The sequence below is a fragment of the Telmatherina bonti genome, assembly GCF_933228915.1.
Source record: "Telmatherina bonti genome assembly, chromosome: 7".
Lineage (NCBI taxonomy): Eukaryota > Metazoa > Chordata > Actinopteri > Atheriniformes > Telmatherinidae > Telmatherina > Telmatherina bonti.
Genome location: NC_136625.1, coordinates 23,038,427 through 23,057,524, shown reverse-complemented (window position 1 = coordinate 23,057,524; position 19,098 = coordinate 23,038,427). Strand labels below are relative to the sequence as shown.

Sequence of the window (19,098 nt, the reverse complement as noted above, 5' to 3'; positions counted from 1 at the left end):
TCAGCTGGACAACAAACTGGACTGGAAATGCAACACTGAATACATCTACAAGAAAGGTCAGAGTAGACTGTACTTCTTAAAGAAGCTGAGATCGTTTAACGTCTGCACCAAGATGTTGCACATCTTCTATAAGTCTGTTGTGGAGAGTGCAGTCAGCTTTGCAGCCATCTTCTGGGGTAGTAGCATCAGAGACTTGAAGAGAATCAACAAACTGATCAAGAAAGCTGGTTCTGTGCTTGGAGTAACTCTGGAGCCGCTGGAGCTGATTGTCCAAAGAAGAATGCTGCACAAGCTGATGAAGATGATGGAGGATTCTTCACACCCTCTCCACAACACAGTGAAGAAACAACGTGTGTTCAGTGACAGGCTTCTTCAGGACCGATGCAAGACTGAAAGATACAGAAGATCATTCCTGCCAGCAGCCATCAGCCTCCGGAACAAGACCTCCTCTAGTTAATTATTATATACTACAATATTGAATTTCCCTTTGGGGATTAATAAAGTATTTTTCATTTCATTTCATAAGGCAGTCACCTGGAATGGTTTGTCATTAACAGGATTACCTTGTCAAGAGCTACTTTCTGGGATTTCTTTCCTTCTTAATGTGTTTGACACCATTGGTTGTGATGTGCAGAGGCATGGTTGCCACAAAGGTCTATGCTGTGGTTTCACTTGGTTTGATTTCTGTTATAATCCATATCATGGCTAGAACCACTCAACTAAGTCAAGAGAAATGACAGTACATCATTACTTTAAGACATGCTGGTCAGTCCAGCAGGAAAATTTCAAGAAGTTTGAAGGTATTCTCTAGTGTAGTTACAAAGACCATCAAACACGATTTTGAAACTGGCTCTCATGAGGACCTCCTCAGGACAGGAAGACCAAGAGTTACCTCAGCTGCATAGGATAAGTTCATCAGAGTGACCAATTTCAGCAACCGCAAATAAACAGCACCTCAGATAAGAACCTACAGAAATGCTTCACAGAATTCAAGATGATGATGCATTTCAACATCAGCTGTTCAGAGGAGACTGCCTAAATTGGGCCTCCATGGTCAAATTGCTGTAAAGAAGCCACTTCCGAGAAAGAAAAATAAGAATAAGAGACTAATTTGGGCCAAGAAACATCAGGAATGACCTCATATCAGTGCAAATCTGTGCTCTGCTCTGATGAATTCAAATTTGAGATTTTTAGTTACACTCGCCATGTTTTTGTGAGATGCAGTAAAGGTGAGCAGATGGTTCCTAGATGTGTGGTTCCCACGGTGAAGCATGCAGGAAGAGACATGGTACGGTATGGGGGGTCTTTGTTAGTGAAACAGTTAACTTAGTTAACATCCAAAGAACACTTAACCAGCATGGCTACCACAGTATTCTTCAGCGACATGCCATCCCATCTGGTTTGCACTTCGTGGGACCATCATTTGTATTTCAAGAGGGCAATGATCCCAAACATACCTCAAGACTGTGTCGAGGATGTTTGACCAAGAAACAGAATGATGGAGTGCCATTACGATATGCAAACTGTAAGGGGTCCTGAAAGGTGTTTACTTGCTTGTTGAGGTTGATGAAATTATGAAGCTGATTGAGAAAATGTCATGAGTGTGCCAAGCTGTCATCAAAGCAAAAGGTGGTTACTTTTCAAGAATCTAAAAAATAAAACATATTCTGGTTTATTACGGCTTTTTTTTGTTTACTACATAATTCCACGTGTTCCTTCACAGTGTGGATGTATTTAGTTATACTTTGCTATTAAGAAAATAAAGAAAAACCACTAAGTGAGAAGGTGTGTCCAAACTTTAGACTGGTACTGTATATAAAATGATATGTATAATGATTTGTAATGACAGGTGCACCTCGGTAAAGGAAATCTACTGTTGTACAAGTGCACAAAACTCAACCTCCAAGCCAGAATGCAAGCATGTATGTTATATTTTGACCAGCCAGGTCTATAATATCAGTGAGAGACGTCCACACAACTCGGTACAGTTGCTATATTTGTTGAAAATGCGTGAACACCACAAGGACAGCAGAAGATGAGGGTAGCCTAAATCAAAATAAATGAGTGAAATTAAGAGTTTTCAATGCTGAATAAGAATGTCAACAGTGTTACCATACATCAAAGTCAAAGTAGGAAACTGTACAATCACACCCAAAAGGTAACATTGAGGAATGACAGAAGCATCTCATTTCACTTTGAAACAGGAATGAGTTGAGCACACACTTTTACTTTAGTTACATAGAAACACATGTGCATGTGAAAATGGACTTATGCAAGAGTACCACCTTCTGACCCATGAGTGGAATAACGATAAAGGCAAATGCGACAAATGTTTTGGAAAGTGTGACAGCATTTCGTTCAAAGCCTGCTCAGGAAAACAGACTACAATTCCTACAATATTCCATAGTATTGGGATTGTATGCCAACAATGATAAATGGCTATTAGGGCTGCTATCTGCTGGATGGTGCCCTTTTCTTTTAGTGTAATAAGAGATGTACACATTACAGCCAAGGACTAAGATGAACATCTGTTTTTAAACCAGCGCCAAAATCAGGCCATCCAGGGCTCAGACATCATGCTTAATGTATTGTGAGCATTGAATTTTATACTTTAGTTTTTAATATTAATGTAATTCATGTCTGTTGTTGCCCTCTTTCATTTCATTGCTGTAGAAAAGCAGGAACATTTAGAAGTCCATCATGCCTTCCCCTCTTATCTTCTTTTCTTGGGATTCTGTCCAGGCTTTGTTGATAGTTCTCTTCATCTCGTCATCTCCTTCATCATAAATCTTTTTCAGCATGCTCATCAGGCCCTCGCTGGGGTCTGCATTCCCATCCATACTGGGTTTCCTGTTGGGAGACAAAGGGGAAATGACATGGTGGTATGGCTTTGAGTTCCTCGTATCAATGTCATGTTGAGTGCATCCAAATTGCAACTGATCAATGACCGCTAGTCAATAACACCGGTGGCCATATTTGGTTCTATACTTAATGAACATGCTGGCACTTGCTTCAAAGTGTTGTTTTAGTGTTGAACAACATGTGGCAGTAAATCTTTGCAGCTTTTCATATTACTGCTTAGTAATGGCTCATTTAATTCCATACACTTTTACACAACCATCCAATAAGTTTTTATGAATTAATAGAGCACAATGTGGCCACAATGTCTGCCAGAAATCCAGTGATTGACACACAATTGTTACACTGAATGTATACATGTATTTTAAACTTACTCTTTCTCTTTAGATTGCTTTTCCACTGCTGTAAGGCACTCCCACTTCGTTGTTGTCTGCTTCTTGCACATGACCAAGACCATGTCTGTTTTTATCTGTTGCAGGGAGAAGAAACATCTATTAAAACAGATCCCCATTAAAAAAAACAAACAAAAAAAACAAAACAAAAAACAACCTGATATATATTCTTTTAGATCAACCTTAAATTTCCAGATGTTACAACTGGCTTAAAAGGTCTGTCAAATGTCAGCAGTTTACAAAATTCATAAGAGCTAAAGAGGAATTGAATGTTGTCCAAACTCCTCATAAGAGGCACTACTCAAATTTGAGATCCAGATGCCGTCTTGGCAAGTGACATTTTTCTGCTCACATTTCAGAATGCATAAAACGTGTGCACGTTTATCACACTGAAATAGAGATGATAGCCTCTCAGAAACAAAGGAGATACAAGCAGCATGCAGAACATCATGGGTAGCTGGTGCAGTTTTTCTTCAATATTGGTGCAAGAAAGAGGAAAAACTAAGCTTTATTGTTTAAGAGGTAAAGATTTAAAGCTGTTATATTTGCCTCTGCTGAGTAACACTTAGCTGTAACAAATCTAAGGTCAGCATTGATAAATGTATTCATCAGAAACACAGCGCAAGCCACTGCCAGAAAATGCTCAACTACTACACTTGAAGCATAAAGTTTGATCATAAAAACATAGCAACTTTTAAACCAAAGATAAATTAAATGAAGTATGTAAAATGCACTTTCTAGGCGCAATTAGGAAGAAAAAAAAGCAGGTTCATGTGTCAGGTGCTTGTTGATGGCAATGGCTGGCAGAACAACAGTAAAGCCCATTTATACTTTATACTTTGGTGAAGGTGTCCATCTGCATCTCTCTGGTCACTGCAAACGACCAGACAGTTCTTCAAATGATTAACAGATTTTGAGTTTGTTGCTTTGTATTGATTAATTGTTGACTGGCTTGACAACCGATTTCATAGCAGAGAACAGGAAAAGCAGGTGCAAAGCACAGACAACACCTGTGCTCAAAAATGCTAACTCCACCACCATTATATTATCCTCTGAGTGGAGCTAAAATACAGCAAAACAGAAGATCTTCCCCAACCGAGCTCAGCCTTCAGCTCAGATTGTTCTGCATATTTCTGATGTTGCCCCCCAAGTGACAGCAAGATGCTAAACTGGATGTAAATGTACACCTCCAAACCCCAATACGGAGGCTGAAGAATTATACTTTAGCAAAGTCAGCATAAACATCTCACGCTGCTTAAAAGGAGCAGACCAGATAAAAAAAAAAAAAAAAAAAAAAAAAGTTTGTGATTGTATATAAACTTAATCTACCTTTTTGTAGCTGTCCTTTTCATTTATTGGATGCAACAGGTTGAGAACGGTCATCTGATGGTTTTTGCTATCCAGGTCCTTTACCAGCACTGAAAATGAGCTGGAACAGAGACAATGAGACAATTCACTTATAATTAGTTTCCTTTAATAAAATAACAAACAGGAAGATGGTATGAGATTATCATCACTTTACCTGTCTGTAAAATTGACCTCCACATTTTCAGATGGAATTTTGTGCACATCTTTCAAAGCCAGGTAAATTTTGACAAATTTCTCAGACTGGTCCCATGCTGCAGAGAGGACAAAGGACTTGTGAACAATTTCTAAAAGCTTTTTCAGCCCTTACACAAACCTTAAAGGGAGGGTAGGAGTTTGAGCAAGCTACAATTTGAAAATACACAATTCTCACAACCCCCCCAGACCCCAAAGCCATGCTTTCAAAGCACAGAAACGCGCAGTGCTTATTCTTGAGGGTTATTCATGAGCATGTGTACCATATTTTGATGAAATATGCCATTCATTCCCAAAGACAGGGTGCTGATCCATACGTAGGCAAGTAAGATTTTATGTGGGTCATCAAATAAAATATTCTTCCTTCAGTCTGCTTTCAGGATCAAGATTTGACTGTGCAGTTTAGCCTTCAGCCACATGAGGAGGCTTATTCATTTTTCACCATATTCATGGTTTCTGATTATCCTGGAGCTTCAGTCCTGAATACTGGAGTCTGGCCTCAGGTAGGCAAAACAACTGTAATCTGTACTGTACATTTACTGTTAACTGCTACCTAGTTCAATAAAGTGTCTCATCGCTACAGCTTATTTACTTTTGCTATCAGTCACTCCGTAAGTATCTGATAACATAACAAAAACTAAATGAGTTAAGTGCCACCTTTTCCTCCAGTCCCGATCCCCACAGTGGTCCCAAGATCATTTCATGGTGCCAGATTACTGCAAAATAAATATAGCCTACATTTATAATAAAAAAAAATTATATATGGATTTTTAATTAAGGCTGTCTAAATGAACGTTTTAATAAAAAGCTTAATTTGTGGAATAAATCCTCTAATTTTTAATGCATAAATAAAGTTATCATTTGCATGGCACAAAAATGTTAGAATCCGAATTTGGCCACATCTCAGCGAGAGAAGCTGATTTTTAGCATATGGGTGCTTTGTCACAACAGTGCAGATAATCCACCAAAAACAATGTAATCCTCCTTATTTATGAGGATACGAACATATTTCCAGGCTTACATTGAGGATGATGACCCAAACACCAACTTTTGTTACGTTTGGGGTCACAGCTCAAAAAGCTTGGGAACCACTGTAATGTTCTAGCTACCAAGCCCTGGTTCTCATTTCCTTGCCTTTATCAAGCGCTCAAAGCCTCAGAGTGCACAATCTGTGCACCAAGAGGGGCATCCACAGAGGGGTTGAAGGGGGGAGGAACAAATGGCAGTTGAGTTTGACAAACATTTCACCATCCAGTTGTTTAGAATGGGCCAATTAAAATGATTGGATAGTATTTTTTCAGTCCTGTCTGCTCCAAAGGTGACTAATCTTTTTCCTTTTTGTGTTAGATCATTTAACTATTGGCTGCAATTGGGGTGTAAAGGGGATTTTAAGTAACATAACATAAAATGATCCTGGAAATCATCTCCTACCCTACCTTTAAGTGTTGCTAATAGTCTTATATAGAAAGCTCCTTACCATAGCTGGTGATCTTCACTGTGTAACCTGCTTTAGATACTGCAGATGGTTCTGCCTCTTTTCTAGCCTGAAGCTCCTTTTGCTGTCGTTTGGTTGTGAGCTCTTTCTCAACCCTCTTCTGTTCCTGTTTTAAAAGATCTTGTACTCTCTTCCTTTCTGCCTTCTCCAAGAGGGAGTTCAGCTCCTGCAAGTCTGCCTCCAGCTGGTTGATCTGCAATAGACACAGAATGGGATAAGTGTAAAAAGCCTGAGAGACTAATCATTTCATTAAAAAATGTTTTAAAAACTATACTTGGAGAGAAATCCCAGCTCCAATAGATACCATATATAATGTTGCAGTTATGATGCCAGGTTTTTTTCCTTCAATTTCACACACACACACACACACACACACACACACACACACACACACACACACACACACACACACACACACACACACACACATACATACAAAGACGAAGTAGAAAGAGAACATCTTAAAGTGTAAACCAGTCTGGCCAATTTAGGCCAACTTGCACCAGAGTAACTAAAAAAGTAACAGAGGGGAATGAGAAAGATGTGAATGAAATATTTGACGGAACTGAAAACTAAGAAAAGTGTTTAAGCAAAGAATACATTTAAAAATGGAGACTCTTTTTCCTCAATCTATTTTAGTTATCATCACAAAATAAAGAGCAAAATTCAACCCTTTTGTCAAATATAAATGGATTTATATAAAAAAAAACTATACTTTTTAAATTCACTTACACACTTATATGATAAACTTTAAACATATACTTTGTTATTTTTGTACAGAAAAAGTACAAAAATAAATTCAGCAAAGCAGACGCTGCAGGCTGATGAAAATACTTATTTCTTACCACATTATCAAGTCAGTCAACATTTATCTTCACACGTTTCTAATACTGTAAGCTAATAAGTAAATAACTTAACCCATTACTGCACAGAAAGGAGATCCTCACTGAATTGATGTCAAATAAGATTCACACAGTTGCTACATTTGTAGGAAAAATATGTCACTAAATATGCTACTGGCTTGAGTTTCTCTCAATTTGATAGCATTACTGGACAAAACCCATGTTTAGAAAATCCCCCCTTGTTCCTAAACGAACATGAGTCTTCTTCAACTTTAGCGCTGATCACATAAAATCGGACGTAAACCAAGAGACAAAAACATGCAGCCTAATATAAAATGTCAAAGGACTGGGTACCAAACGTGGCGATTAAAACCGGAGATTTACGTGAAAAATGTCAGAGAGAAGCTGGAATACATTATAAATATCGTTCCAGTATCTGACAGGCACAAGCAAAAACTACTAAAATGGTAGGTTTCGTTTAGCTGAACAATGTCCTGTAACATGCAGTCTATGGTAACAACACATGTGACAGAGTATCACCAAGCTAAACATTTGTAATACTCGCTAAAACTCCTTCACTTTCATTTTATAAATGTTAACTGTGGGCACGTGTGTTTATGAAGGCAATACGTCAGACTGTTACCGTCTCCATGAAGAAATTTTCTAGAATATTCTGGTAAACTCCACTCAATGCTAACAGCTCAGTTAGCAACCAAGACAGTCGCACGCGCTGCCACTTTTGAAGAGCTAAATAAAATGAGATTTTAACAAGGCTGCTACAGCGTAGTTATGGACGTTACTAACATAGTTGTAGTACAGATGCAAACAAAAATTAACATCAGAAATTACTTTCTTCTTGCTATTTAACGTTTATTAACCATGCAGTACAATCACAAACCTAAGTTAAAGTAGCTCTGATAAAAACCACAGAAACAACTGGTTTTCCTTCATTGTGTAAATCTGCTCACCTGTTCAGATAGATCCATCTCGATTTTTGTCCTCTGTGTATGGTTTTCACCTCTGCGCTACTTTCACAGGATGGTTTATGCAGTCACTGTGGAGTCTTCTGTCTCTTTCTGATGGTGGGTCGGGTCCATAGACGGTCGGGTCGGGGAGGAGGATTCCTTCTTCGCAGAGAGCATTATGTCAGTACCGCCATCTACTGGCCAGAAGGGTTATCTGCTTCTCAATTTTCCAAACTTTATTATTCATTAAAAAAAAAAAGCCTCTATAAAAGGTATGCGATACAATGTAAATACTTAGAATGACAGATAAGAAAATTAAATAAAAATTGCGTATTTGCAATGACCAACTAAGCTCCCTACATTTCCTTGATTACAAAACCCATGGTGTATGGATGAATACTAACTGCTTAAAATCTTTTTTAAAAAAAAAATGTGAATACAAATAGAAAATACTGAAAAAGCCTGATAAGAACAACTATATTATACTATCTCTAAAGTATATTTTCTTTTAAATTTAAATTATTTAATGTTGGAGTAGATCTGTCAGTACTTTAAGTTAACTCTGCAATGCTACTGATTAAAAAAAAAAAAAGAATTAAGTACCTTTTCTTGGTTGAATAAATGCAAAGGTCAAACATAAAACACTGTTTAAACACTGCAAATTATTCAGTAAATCATGACACCTTCAAAGAGTTTGGTGAGTTATTTATTTATATTTCTTGCTGTACAACAGTTATATTGACATTGCACTTTTCTGGAATCAATTGACAATGGCATTCACAGGCTTTAAAATTTATACAAGAAAAAAATTGTGGAATATCGTCGACAGCAAACATAACACAGAAGTGTGAAAAGCTGACGTAAACTGACCAACAAGGCCACAGTCACCACCTTGCTCTCAGGATCCCAGACATCTGATTGTGGTCAGCAAGATGACGGAAGACAATGCGACTCAGTCGCCATTTCCGCTTCACTCCACGGGGTCGGGAAGTCAGCACACACCTGTTGCGTATCCTTACAGGACAGCTGTCTCTGGGAAGCGCTGCAATCTCTTTGTCTGCGATTTCCTGCAGAGATTTTTTTTTTAATGCTTTAGGATCTTGGACATGATTTTGGTTTTTATAATTTGGAACTGCTTTGGTTGTTACTTGTCTTCTTTGATGATCATAAAAACATACAAAACAAACATTAACAGACCCATTATGGTGTGCTATATGTAATCTGTTTGATACAATGTTGCATAAAATAGACACATGAATGAATTACAAAAAAAATGATAAGAATATTAAGAGTCGACATCTGGCAGTATGTAAAAACTGAAATGAATATACAGCATATTACCTGAAGCTCTTTGGGTAGGATGGTGTTCTTTCTCAGAGCATTAATCCGTAACCTCTCATCAGCGTAGTCAAAGGCTATCTGTCTTCTCTTGACATCCCTCAGCATCCTCCAGTCAACATAGTAACCTCTCACCTGCTCTACTGCTCCCAAGCAGCTTTTCAGTGCCTGCAAACCATGCATATCCAGTTACTAACAGCAAACCATGTGTGTCAGACATAACAGGTGGATAAGGTTAAAAAAATTTCCTCCTAAATCTGATGACTCAGAATCTCCTGTCAGGCTGGATATTATGTGAGAGTAGCTTCACTCACTCACATTACAGTGAGCAGAGCCCAAACTAATGCCTTCCAGGTCAGGCCACTTTTAGAGAGAAGAAATGATATTACCTTCGCCAAGGCTGAATTTATGTCTTTGGCAGCATTGGTCTGTCTGTCTATTTACAACATCGATAAAAAAGCTCTAAATGGATTTTGACAACATTATCAGGAAATGTTAGATATGGAATAAAACAAGTTGTTGCATAAGGTATGCCCAAGTCCAGTCCTTGAGATCTATCATCCTACAACTTTTGGATGCATCTCTTCTCCAACACACCTGCTAAACGCATGTGCCTATCATCCAGCTCTGCAGAGACCTGGCAATGAGCCATTCATATAATTCAGGTGGGCTAGAGAAGGGTTGCATCTAAAACAGAGGTGGGTAACTCCAGTCCTTGAGGGTTGCAGTCCTACATGTGTTTGGATTTCCCCTGTTGCAACACACCAAACACCTATCAGACTTAAGTAGGAAGCTTGTACAGAGCTTGAAGTCAAACTCTACATACAAGTCTGATTGATTTGAGTCTGGTGTGTTTCAGCAGGGAAATGCCCAAGAACAGAGTTGCCAACCCCTGACCCAGAAGTTACAGGATGGTAGATCTCAAGGATTGGACTTGGGCACCCCTGATCTATAAGGTCCTAGTAAGAAACATTTCATTGTATACAGAACACACCAAATAAAAGCAAAACAAAAAATGAAGAAAAAAAAAGTTTATTTCTTTTCACTTTTCAAACATTTATCTGTAGATGTTTGTGTGATTTTTGTCCTAAAATCTAAAAAAATAAAAGTATGTTAAGAATAATAATTTATCTTAAAATATAACTTGATTTACAATACACGATCAAATACAGTCATTTTTAAAAGTATACTTGAAAAACACTAAATTAGCATAAAATGTTACAGTAGTTTATAAAGCATTTGTGTTCTTCATTTAAGTTTTTGGCATTCATCTTACTATTCTATAATTTGGCCATCAGTTTGATATCAACTTGTAAAGAAGGCGCCCACCATGTTTAACGAAAATCATCCAAATGACTAAATTATTTTGGTTTTAACGTCATATACGTATATCTGTCGACCTAAAGCAAAAAATATCCTGGAAACTCCGGACTGACTTGATACAAAATGTCCACGTGCAGTTTTACTGAATGAGAAGCCCATTTAAAGCTGACCACATTATCTAAACATTTTAACTATCGCAGTAAGGATTATAGAAAGAGTAATCCCGTTCAATTTAATGCCATTGTGTCTGTAGTTGACATTAAGTTTACAGGCTTTCATTAAAAAAAAAAAAAAAAAGTGGAATTTTATACTTTACTTACCGCAACATCCAGACATTTATTGAAAATGCTTTTCTAACAGTAACAATGTATCCTTGTTACAATTAGCCAGAAAGCTAGTAACACCACTTGTTATTTCACTTGGACTTTTTCCATTTATGCAGAAAAGCTACATGACGCAACCTAAAAAAAACACTGTCTCAGTCCCAAAATATGAGGATTTACTAAACACAATACCTGCTTCGGTGCGTTGACGGTGGAATAAAAGACATTTAACCCCAAACACGCTAACCTGTGGGCCGCCATGATGGCTGGACTGTTGTAAAACACCACCGAGGGACGATAGGCGTCAGATTTACTTATCTCGCCACCTATTGACCAGGAGTGGGAAGTGCTGTACTCTGGCAAACCTATAAAGCCTTCTACTGTACTTTACAGACGTATGTATTCTTTTAAACAGAGAAAGCATGGCGGGATACAAAAACAGAAACAAAATACATTTCATTATAAATGAAAAAAGCTAGCATGTAAGATTTTCCCCTGATGAGAAAAACCTTTTCTGTCTTTGTTCTACCGTGTTCATACAAATCAGTATCACTGTAGAAATTTACGAGTAAAAGTTTAACTCTATTGTTCATTCTGTTTCTTTAAGTGAGTTCCACTTTGTTACAGCCAGGCTGAAATATTCATCCATCCATCCATTCATCCATTCATCCATCCATCCAGGGTGACAGGGTATATTAATGATCATTTTCAGATTTTGATGCAAAATTGAAATGCTTAATGTGGCTCAATATTCAACAAAAGTCGTATTTTTCCGAACAGGATAATCCCCTATGCCATTACTCTTATGAGCGCTTTTACTTCCTTACAGTACTACTCAATACCACCAGGTGGCAGTGTAGCTCTTCAATCTTTACCAGATTCTCTCACCAAGCATCATGAGCAAGACCCCTCTTTGTTCATGTTGAATAGGAACCTTATGTCAGACTGGATTCCTACTCCTCAGTTCTTTGAAATTAGGTCTAATCTTTTCTCCCTTGCAACCCCTAACAATGAAGCCCTTGTGTTTTAAGAAAGTTCTACCTTTTTTTTTGTTTTTTTTTGTCCAGCGTGCAGTTCAGCAGGGTGCTGTCCTTGAAATTTTATAGAGAAAAACAAAGAATAGAAGCAGATTCCATTAAACTATCATTATTGTGGAGCCTGTGGGGGGATGCGTTCTTGGATAAATATTAACACATGACAAAGTGCAGACAGCTTCCTCCATAAAGAGCAACATTATGAAACAGGGTGGGAAAACTGTACAGGAACCTGAACAAAAAATTAAATTGTAAATGTAAGAAAATTAAGCATATTACTTACAAATGACTGTATTTTTACATTTTTCAGTATTAAATTTGTGAATTATGAATGAAATTTTTTTCTTGTCATTCATATCTGAAAACTAACCAGGCCATAATAATAATAATAATAATAATAAAATAGTTTTAAAAATTATTGTAATTAAAACAGAGCATGTACAGCATATCCTTAAAAATGAAACTTAACTTGTCATGTGGAGAAAGAAAATTTCATCCTGAAATGCAACCTACAACTAATGACCAGTGAAGGTGACGTCTTTAAGAAATGGAAAAAAAATCCAGCGCAGACCTGACACAGGCCCTGGGAGATGCATCTAACCCTTCATTTCATAATCTGCTGTTCACTGAAGCATCATTGAGATGGTCTCCGTGGAAGGATGGCTGTCAAGAGACCACTGTTAATGAAGAGAAATAGGCAAGACATGCTGAGTGAGCTAAATGACACAAAAACTGGACTGAAAATCAGTAGCAACAGGTCTCCTAGAATGATGGATCCTCCCCCAGTGCTCAGACCTCAACATTATGGAAGCAGAGTGGGGTCACTTTGAGAGGGAAAGGAACAAAAAGCAGCCAACATATTTAAATGATTGCAACCGTGTCTTCTTTTTCTGGCATTATTTAGAATTGAGAGGTAGCTCAAGGCTTTTGCATTACATTTTAATCAGTTTCAATGAGGACAAAATGTTTCTGCTGAGTTTTAGAGACTGGAAAACACAGCCTCATCATTTGACAGCAGCAGTATATCACAGTCAAACTGCTTTTTGGCCCACAGATGGTTTTGGGCCTTAGTTCAAAACCCTAAAGGGGCTGCTTCAAAATCACAGAGAATACAAAAGCCCACTTTTTGCGACAGTTTTCACCTTCCTAACAGAGATGTCAAGGGGATCTGATAGGTAACTTTTCAAGATTTTATATTCTGAGATTGTTGACAATTCTGCCAAAAGGAATCAACATTTGTGCTGACTTGGAAAAAAAACTCTCTGCTGCAGCGTTCAAGTAATCCTTCAGGCCTTTATTACCTAAATTCAACTGAACAGTTCCTAGCAATAAAACATAAAGGCATCTTGTAGTGATGACTTATGGTAACATCAGTAGACTTGTATTTTTTACAGGAGCTTTCGAGACCTCAGGTTGGATCAAATGAGAGACTTGACAGATTTGGGAACAAACCTATCCAATGTTAAACTGATGTGTTTTTGAGAAGTGGAGAGTACTCAAGGGGACAGCAGACAGGTGGCATCATCCATAATACCGACAGCAGTCAAGTGGGCACTGTCAACGCCATAACACAAGGTAACTGAGGCTTAAACAATTGGGTTTGTTGGTTACACTTGAGAATTGTAGCACTTTAAATAGGAAGATGCACAATCTTTATGGCCATCCAGTTATATAAACTAAGATTATTGTCTGTCTGCATCCACAGAGAGTTTGACAGGCGAATCAAAGTGTGTCATGGACTAATGCTCATGTGGTGTTCATAAAGTCTAAAACAAAACTTTCAATGGAACTATAATTTGGAGATGACAAAATATCATCAGCCAGATCATTGAGCAGTGCACACTCTGTGGAAAGTCTTTAAAATGTTAATTTAGTAATATAAAAGGCTCACGCCCTCAATGCCACACATTCAGTGTAAGATAAAGCTCTGTTAATACATCCCAGGCAGCCAAGTAACCTCTCTGGTGTTAATCAGCAATACCTTCAATAACTGTGGTTTAAGCATTCTTTTATTCGACACCGAACGCTATGATTAAAGCAAATAAGGTTCCCCTGGCTGATCAAACATTGCTATGATTTACCCCATACCACACAGAAATGAAAGTGTTTCAGGAACAGATGCCTGCAAATTTCCTCCTTGGTTGGTATGTGAGTGTTTGAAGATGGGGAGGCAGTTAATTTGCAAGCAGATCCAAACTTTCTTATTTGAAAGTCATGCTGATAAAATGTAAAACAGAGGGTCATGCATGTTCACACAAAAGGATAGTTTAAATTCACATAGAATCAGTCTTCTTCTGAATGACAGTTTAATGGCTGCCATCCAGCTTGTAAACAGTAAACAAGGTGTTGTCTTTCTTTGTGGGTGGGCTTTAACATTTTTGACCTAACTGTGTGCAAACTGTGAACTTGCCACTATAAATCATGCAGAGGCCATAAAATCAGCCTGCACTGTCAGAACAGCAGTGAAATATATATGAATAAAACAACACAGTTTAATGCTGGCATCTTGAAGAGAATGTTATCTCAATTCAGACTATCCAGCGCCTCACTAGGCCTTAGCATCTCTGGATAGTCTTTTTTGCAATTCAAATATTTGACTTAAGTCACTTTCAGCTACCAAAACGAAGTTTTCTTTCTGTACTAAAATGTAACACCAGAAAGCCACGACTGGAAGCTGGTGCCAGTTTAATAATTGTAGTTTAAGTCAAGCAAATGTCTCCATGACTAGATAATCCCTTAATACATATCCTAAAACACTAAAACAATATTTATTTGAAAACTTTTAACTGCTAAGATGGAAATCTATTCCTTTATTGCAAATGAGATTTAGCTATTTAAAGTGTTTTATTTTGGGGGGATTTTGAAAAATCCCTGTAAAGATTATTGTAGAATACTGATGGAAAAACCTCAATATACTGCAAATCCAAGAACAGGATGTATGTTTTTATTTAAAGACAAATTTTATGTACACAGAGCCACATGTGCCCATGTTTTTTTCACCACTGAACACAACGTAGGCACTTACTGTTAACAAAGTATCATAACTTGCATGTCCAGTATATACAGATGTGGCAAAATGATTATATTTGACTTCCACAATTTCTGTGAAACTACGATGTAATGCATACAGTACCAGGTGCAAGGATGAAAAAATGTTGTAGTGAGACATTTCCTAAATGTCTCTGGCGCAGTAAAATAAATAACTCTCTGCTCAAGATGTTGTAAATGTCACAGGCAGAACCACAATTTTCAAGCCTTCTATTTGCCCGTTATTCTCCATTGGCAAACTTTCTTCTTTTTGCCAAATGAAAAGAACCAACCACATGTTACAGCATTTAAAACTACATTAATAAATCATTGACAGGGTAAACCTTTCAGGCTGGAGTTTTGATGATGGAAAATTTGAGTGATGGTGCAAGCATTTTTTTAACAGTGTGTAAGTATGCCTCGAAGCAACAAAAAAAGACAGCAAAACCAGCAAGATAGGGCATTAAAGATTTTATAGACCCAAGCACCATCCAACTACACACTCTGTTTAACCAAACACTGATTGAGTTGGGCTCCTCTGTGTTTTTTTTTTTTACATTTAAGCATAACTCTAGACTGATACACAAAATTACACTCTTTAGGAAAAGCTCTGCATCTGATGTATTAACTGATCATGACAGTGAATAAACAGTCTTAGCTGTTATGCCTTTGCTGACACATTAGTGTGTGAAATCCTCCTCTTGGAAATCAGTTGAGCTACAGCTCATTTAGCAGGAGGCCTTGACCTAACTGACTCCGAGGTCCCTGTTTTCCATAACTCAGGAATGCCCAGTATTTCCCCAGGAGTCAGAGGCTGACTTTTTAACTTTATGACATACAATGCAGCTTATGAGACACATCTAAGGGTTAAAAATCCAAAACTACAGGCCTTATTTATAAGGGATCACAGCACACACACACACACACACACACACACACACACACACACACACACACACACACACACACACACACACACACACACAAACAGGATGTTTCTTTTATATATAAAATTACCAGATACAGACATCTCACATGCAGAGTTACAACTACAGTACAAATAAAACAAAGAATGTGTGGTATAAATTCAGAAGGGGCCAAGGGGCCCTCCTTTCCTCAGCCTTAGACTGTAATTACTTCTTTTGCCCCTAAAATACACACCTCCAGAGCTACATAGTTTCACAAATACAAAGTTATTTTGCTGACAAAATCTGTCTGATAACCAGACAAAAATATTAAAACTTGTCAAAGTACATTTGTGGTTGTTTTTGCCACAGCTGTCACACAGTCGATTCTCATTAAAAGGCAGTCATAGCATCCCAAATCATACCGCATGTTCTTAGAAAGTGTTTTTATGATTCTGCGTTTGCAATTTAGTCCGTGTGCTGTAAAAGATAGCATGACCTGAACTTTTGACCTCACCTTAACCCTTTGTCGTGTTACTTTAATGATGTAAAATGCCATGTCAAAAGTTTGAAATGTGCATAAATAACATGCAAGGAGTCCCCAAAGTGGGAGACTATTTGCATTTCCGTTAGAACGTGTTGCACCAGGACATTGGAAATTCTTGTTCACTTTAGAAATTTCATGGAAGAAAACCTGCAAGCTCTGTTGTATTAAGGAGACTGAAAACGTGTAATTCAGGAATAAAAAAGTTATGTAATCAGATGTGTGTGCATTCATCAGATCAGAGTGTTGTTACAGCAACAAAGAATTTGCAGTCTGAGACACAGCAGAGGTGCGTTCATGACAGAAAACTGGGATTTTAATGATGACAAACTAAAGTTTTTCATCCAGTGTTTTATGACAGATAGAGTCTCAAAACAATATTAGTTAGCTTTGCTTTTATTTTACACTGAAAACCCTACCTGTTGCATTCACTGACGCTGGGAAGCTCTCCTACTGTTCTCCTTCTCATACTGAAGAACCATCCATCATTTATCACTGAAGAAAATGCATTAGCTAAATGGAATTAGCTTTTATGTCATTCATTCATTCATTCATTCATTCATTCATCAACAGTAAAATAGGGAATTTGGAAAAGGTCATTGATAGACTTCCTTGTTATTATATTTACATGTAAAACTGACTATGCAGTGATGCAGCTGAAAAACAGCACATCACTTTGAGGTGATGAAAACTTGTTTAAATAAGACTGTTTATACTAGTAGAAGAAAAAACAGAGAGACAAGTTATTTGTTAGGTTTTGGTGAAGGGGGGTTGGGGTATCAGACACATCTGTGATCATACTCAAGTGCAAGGCCACCAATGCTTTAGGAAGCGTAGTTTGCATGCTTTGAAAACAAATCTTTCTCAACCCAAAGTGATCAGGGAAAAGGTAACTGCAGGTGCTATTTTGCAAAGCCAAAAACTCATTTGTGTCAGCATCTCAGGTTATGTGCATTTATGCTTTCAGTCTTTGTGTATCTTTTAATGTAAGTTTGACTTGTATCAAATAGGGAAGAAAATGTGAAATAATTGAAAATAAATGCTCATAAAAGGAAACAAGTCGGTGTTATTCATCATTGTCACTTGCTGAGGGACTCAGTAGGCCTCTGTTTTCCAATATAGACCCCAAAGGTCTTGGCCTGTCAGTCAAATGCTCTTTACCTAGTTTTTAATGTCAGATACAATACAAGTGTCACACAAAGGTTATTTCATTCTCCTAAAGCAAAAGGTCTTTCTGTTCCCTGACTTCCCAAAAATCCATGACTAAAACAGGTCTGTAACAGCTCCCTGTAAACTTTCTCACCAGTTAAAATCTGACCAAAAGTCTTTGCATGGTTCTTTTTTTTTAATCTGAAGGAAATCACAATATTCACACCATTTAGCCCATTCCACAAGTAATTACACTGTTAAATGAGTGTTAGCCAGTAGCATTGGCTGAACTTCACCTGCTCCAACTTGTCTCCCCTTTAATTCCTACGGGTGGCTTCTTCTCAGCAGCAAATAGAAATGAATGGCGGATCTCTAAGATCAAAAACATGGGCGGTGAGGGGTTATGTCAGCTGGTGGAACAGGGGATCAAGTCTTGATGTAGAGTCTCATGACTGGGTGACCCAACCCTCAGGACTGGTAAGCACATCAGCCCAGGAAGCTCTGTAACAGCTGCTGACACCGACTCATCTGTTAGACTCCTGCTTGACTCCCCCTGTCTGTTCCAATTAACTCATTCTATGTTGTGCTTCACCGGCTCCCTTTATAAGAATTATGACTCATTAATTATCATTCTGATGGCAGACTAATCTTTTTCTGTTAATTATAGAGGCTGGTGATGTGTTTACAATGTTCCCTTTAAGTCATGTATTCCCATTGCAGTTCAGTTTTACTTCAGCTTCAAGGCCAAAATGAATTATTTTTTTTGTTTTTTCCACTTTCAGTGATAAATATCAGCAAAGTTAGGGTGCTTTTGGCAATCTTCTTTGTTTTCTGCTCCAATCTCAAAAGTTTGGGAGAGCATTTTTTCTCATTTTACATTGACATATAGCTAACTACTCATCTTCTCTGTGACATCGCTCTGTTATTGGAAAAAACAGGTATGTGTACAGGTCCAAAACCTTTACTTTTAAAAATTTGCCAAGTTCGATCTTTCAAATCACGTTCCACCTTTTAGAAACTTCGTCCAAACACATTTCTGAAACATTTCAAACTCGGCACAAGGCTGCAGTGTAGTGTAGTGGTTAGTGCTGTCACCTCACAGCAAGAGAGTTCCTGATTTGAATCTCTACTGGGGCTCTTCTGGTGGAGTTTAAAAATCTTCCTTACGCAAGTATGAGTTCTCTCCAGGCACTTCGGTTTCCTCCCACAGTCCAAAAACATGCATATTTGGTTAATTGGTGACACTAAATTGCTTCAAGTGGTGAGCATGCAGAGTTGTTTGTCTTGCTTCTCTCTGTGTTGATGGCCTGGCGAGCTGTCCAGGGTTTACTTCCAATCTTGT

The 19,098-nt window shown here is 37.8% G+C and overlaps 2 protein-coding genes across 2 annotated transcripts; both read right to left on the bottom strand.

The window, feature by feature from the left end:
- Nucleotides 1-1,966: 1,966 nt before the first annotated feature.
- Nucleotides 1,967-8,255, bottom strand: cacybp (calcyclin binding protein). Its single transcript, XM_079244258.1, has 6 exons — nucleotides 8,117-8,255; nucleotides 6,289-6,499; nucleotides 4,774-4,870; nucleotides 4,581-4,680; nucleotides 3,234-3,328; nucleotides 1,967-2,850 (listed from the first exon to the last, which is right to left on the bottom strand). Exons 1-6 carry the CDS (start codon nucleotides 8,132-8,134, stop codon nucleotides 2,688-2,690), a joined length of 684 nt encoding a protein of 227 aa, XP_079100384.1. The 5' UTR covers nucleotides 8,135-8,255; the 3' UTR covers nucleotides 1,967-2,687.
- Nucleotides 8,256-8,815: 560 nt separating this feature from the next.
- On the bottom strand, nucleotides 8,816-11,368 carry mrps14 (mitochondrial ribosomal protein S14). Its single transcript, XM_079244389.1, has 3 exons — nucleotides 11,290-11,368; nucleotides 9,455-9,619; nucleotides 8,816-9,180 (listed from the first exon to the last, which is right to left on the bottom strand). Exons 1-3 carry the CDS (start codon nucleotides 11,356-11,358, stop codon nucleotides 8,998-9,000), a joined length of 417 nt encoding a protein of 138 aa, XP_079100515.1. The 5' UTR covers nucleotides 11,359-11,368; the 3' UTR covers nucleotides 8,816-8,997.
- Between the last annotated feature and the right edge of the window lie 7,730 nt (nucleotides 11,369-19,098).

Bases quoted from the DNA above. Each gene is read 5' to 3' on its own strand.
- mrps14 (XM_079244389.1), bottom strand. From the start codon at position 11,358: ATGGCGGCCCACAGGTTAGCGTGTTTGGGGTTAAATGTCTTTTATTCC. The intron at 9,620-11,289 runs GTATTGTGTTTA...CATGGTTTGCAG, and splicing joins CCGTCAACGCACCGAAGCAG to GCACTGAAAAGCTGCTTGGG. The intron at 9,181-9,454 runs GTAATATGCTGT...AAATCTCTGCAG, and splicing joins TCCTACCCAAAGAGCTTCAG to GAAATCGCAGACAAAGAGAT.
- cacybp (XM_079244258.1), bottom strand. The intron at 4,681-4,773 runs GTAAAGTGATGA...TCTCTGTTCCAG, and splicing joins GAGGTCAATTTTACAGACAG to CTCATTTTCAGTGCTGGTAA. The intron at 2,851-3,233 runs GTAAGTTTAAAA...GTCTCCCAACAG, and splicing joins AAGCAATCTAAAGAGAAAGA to GAAACCCAGTATGGATGGGA.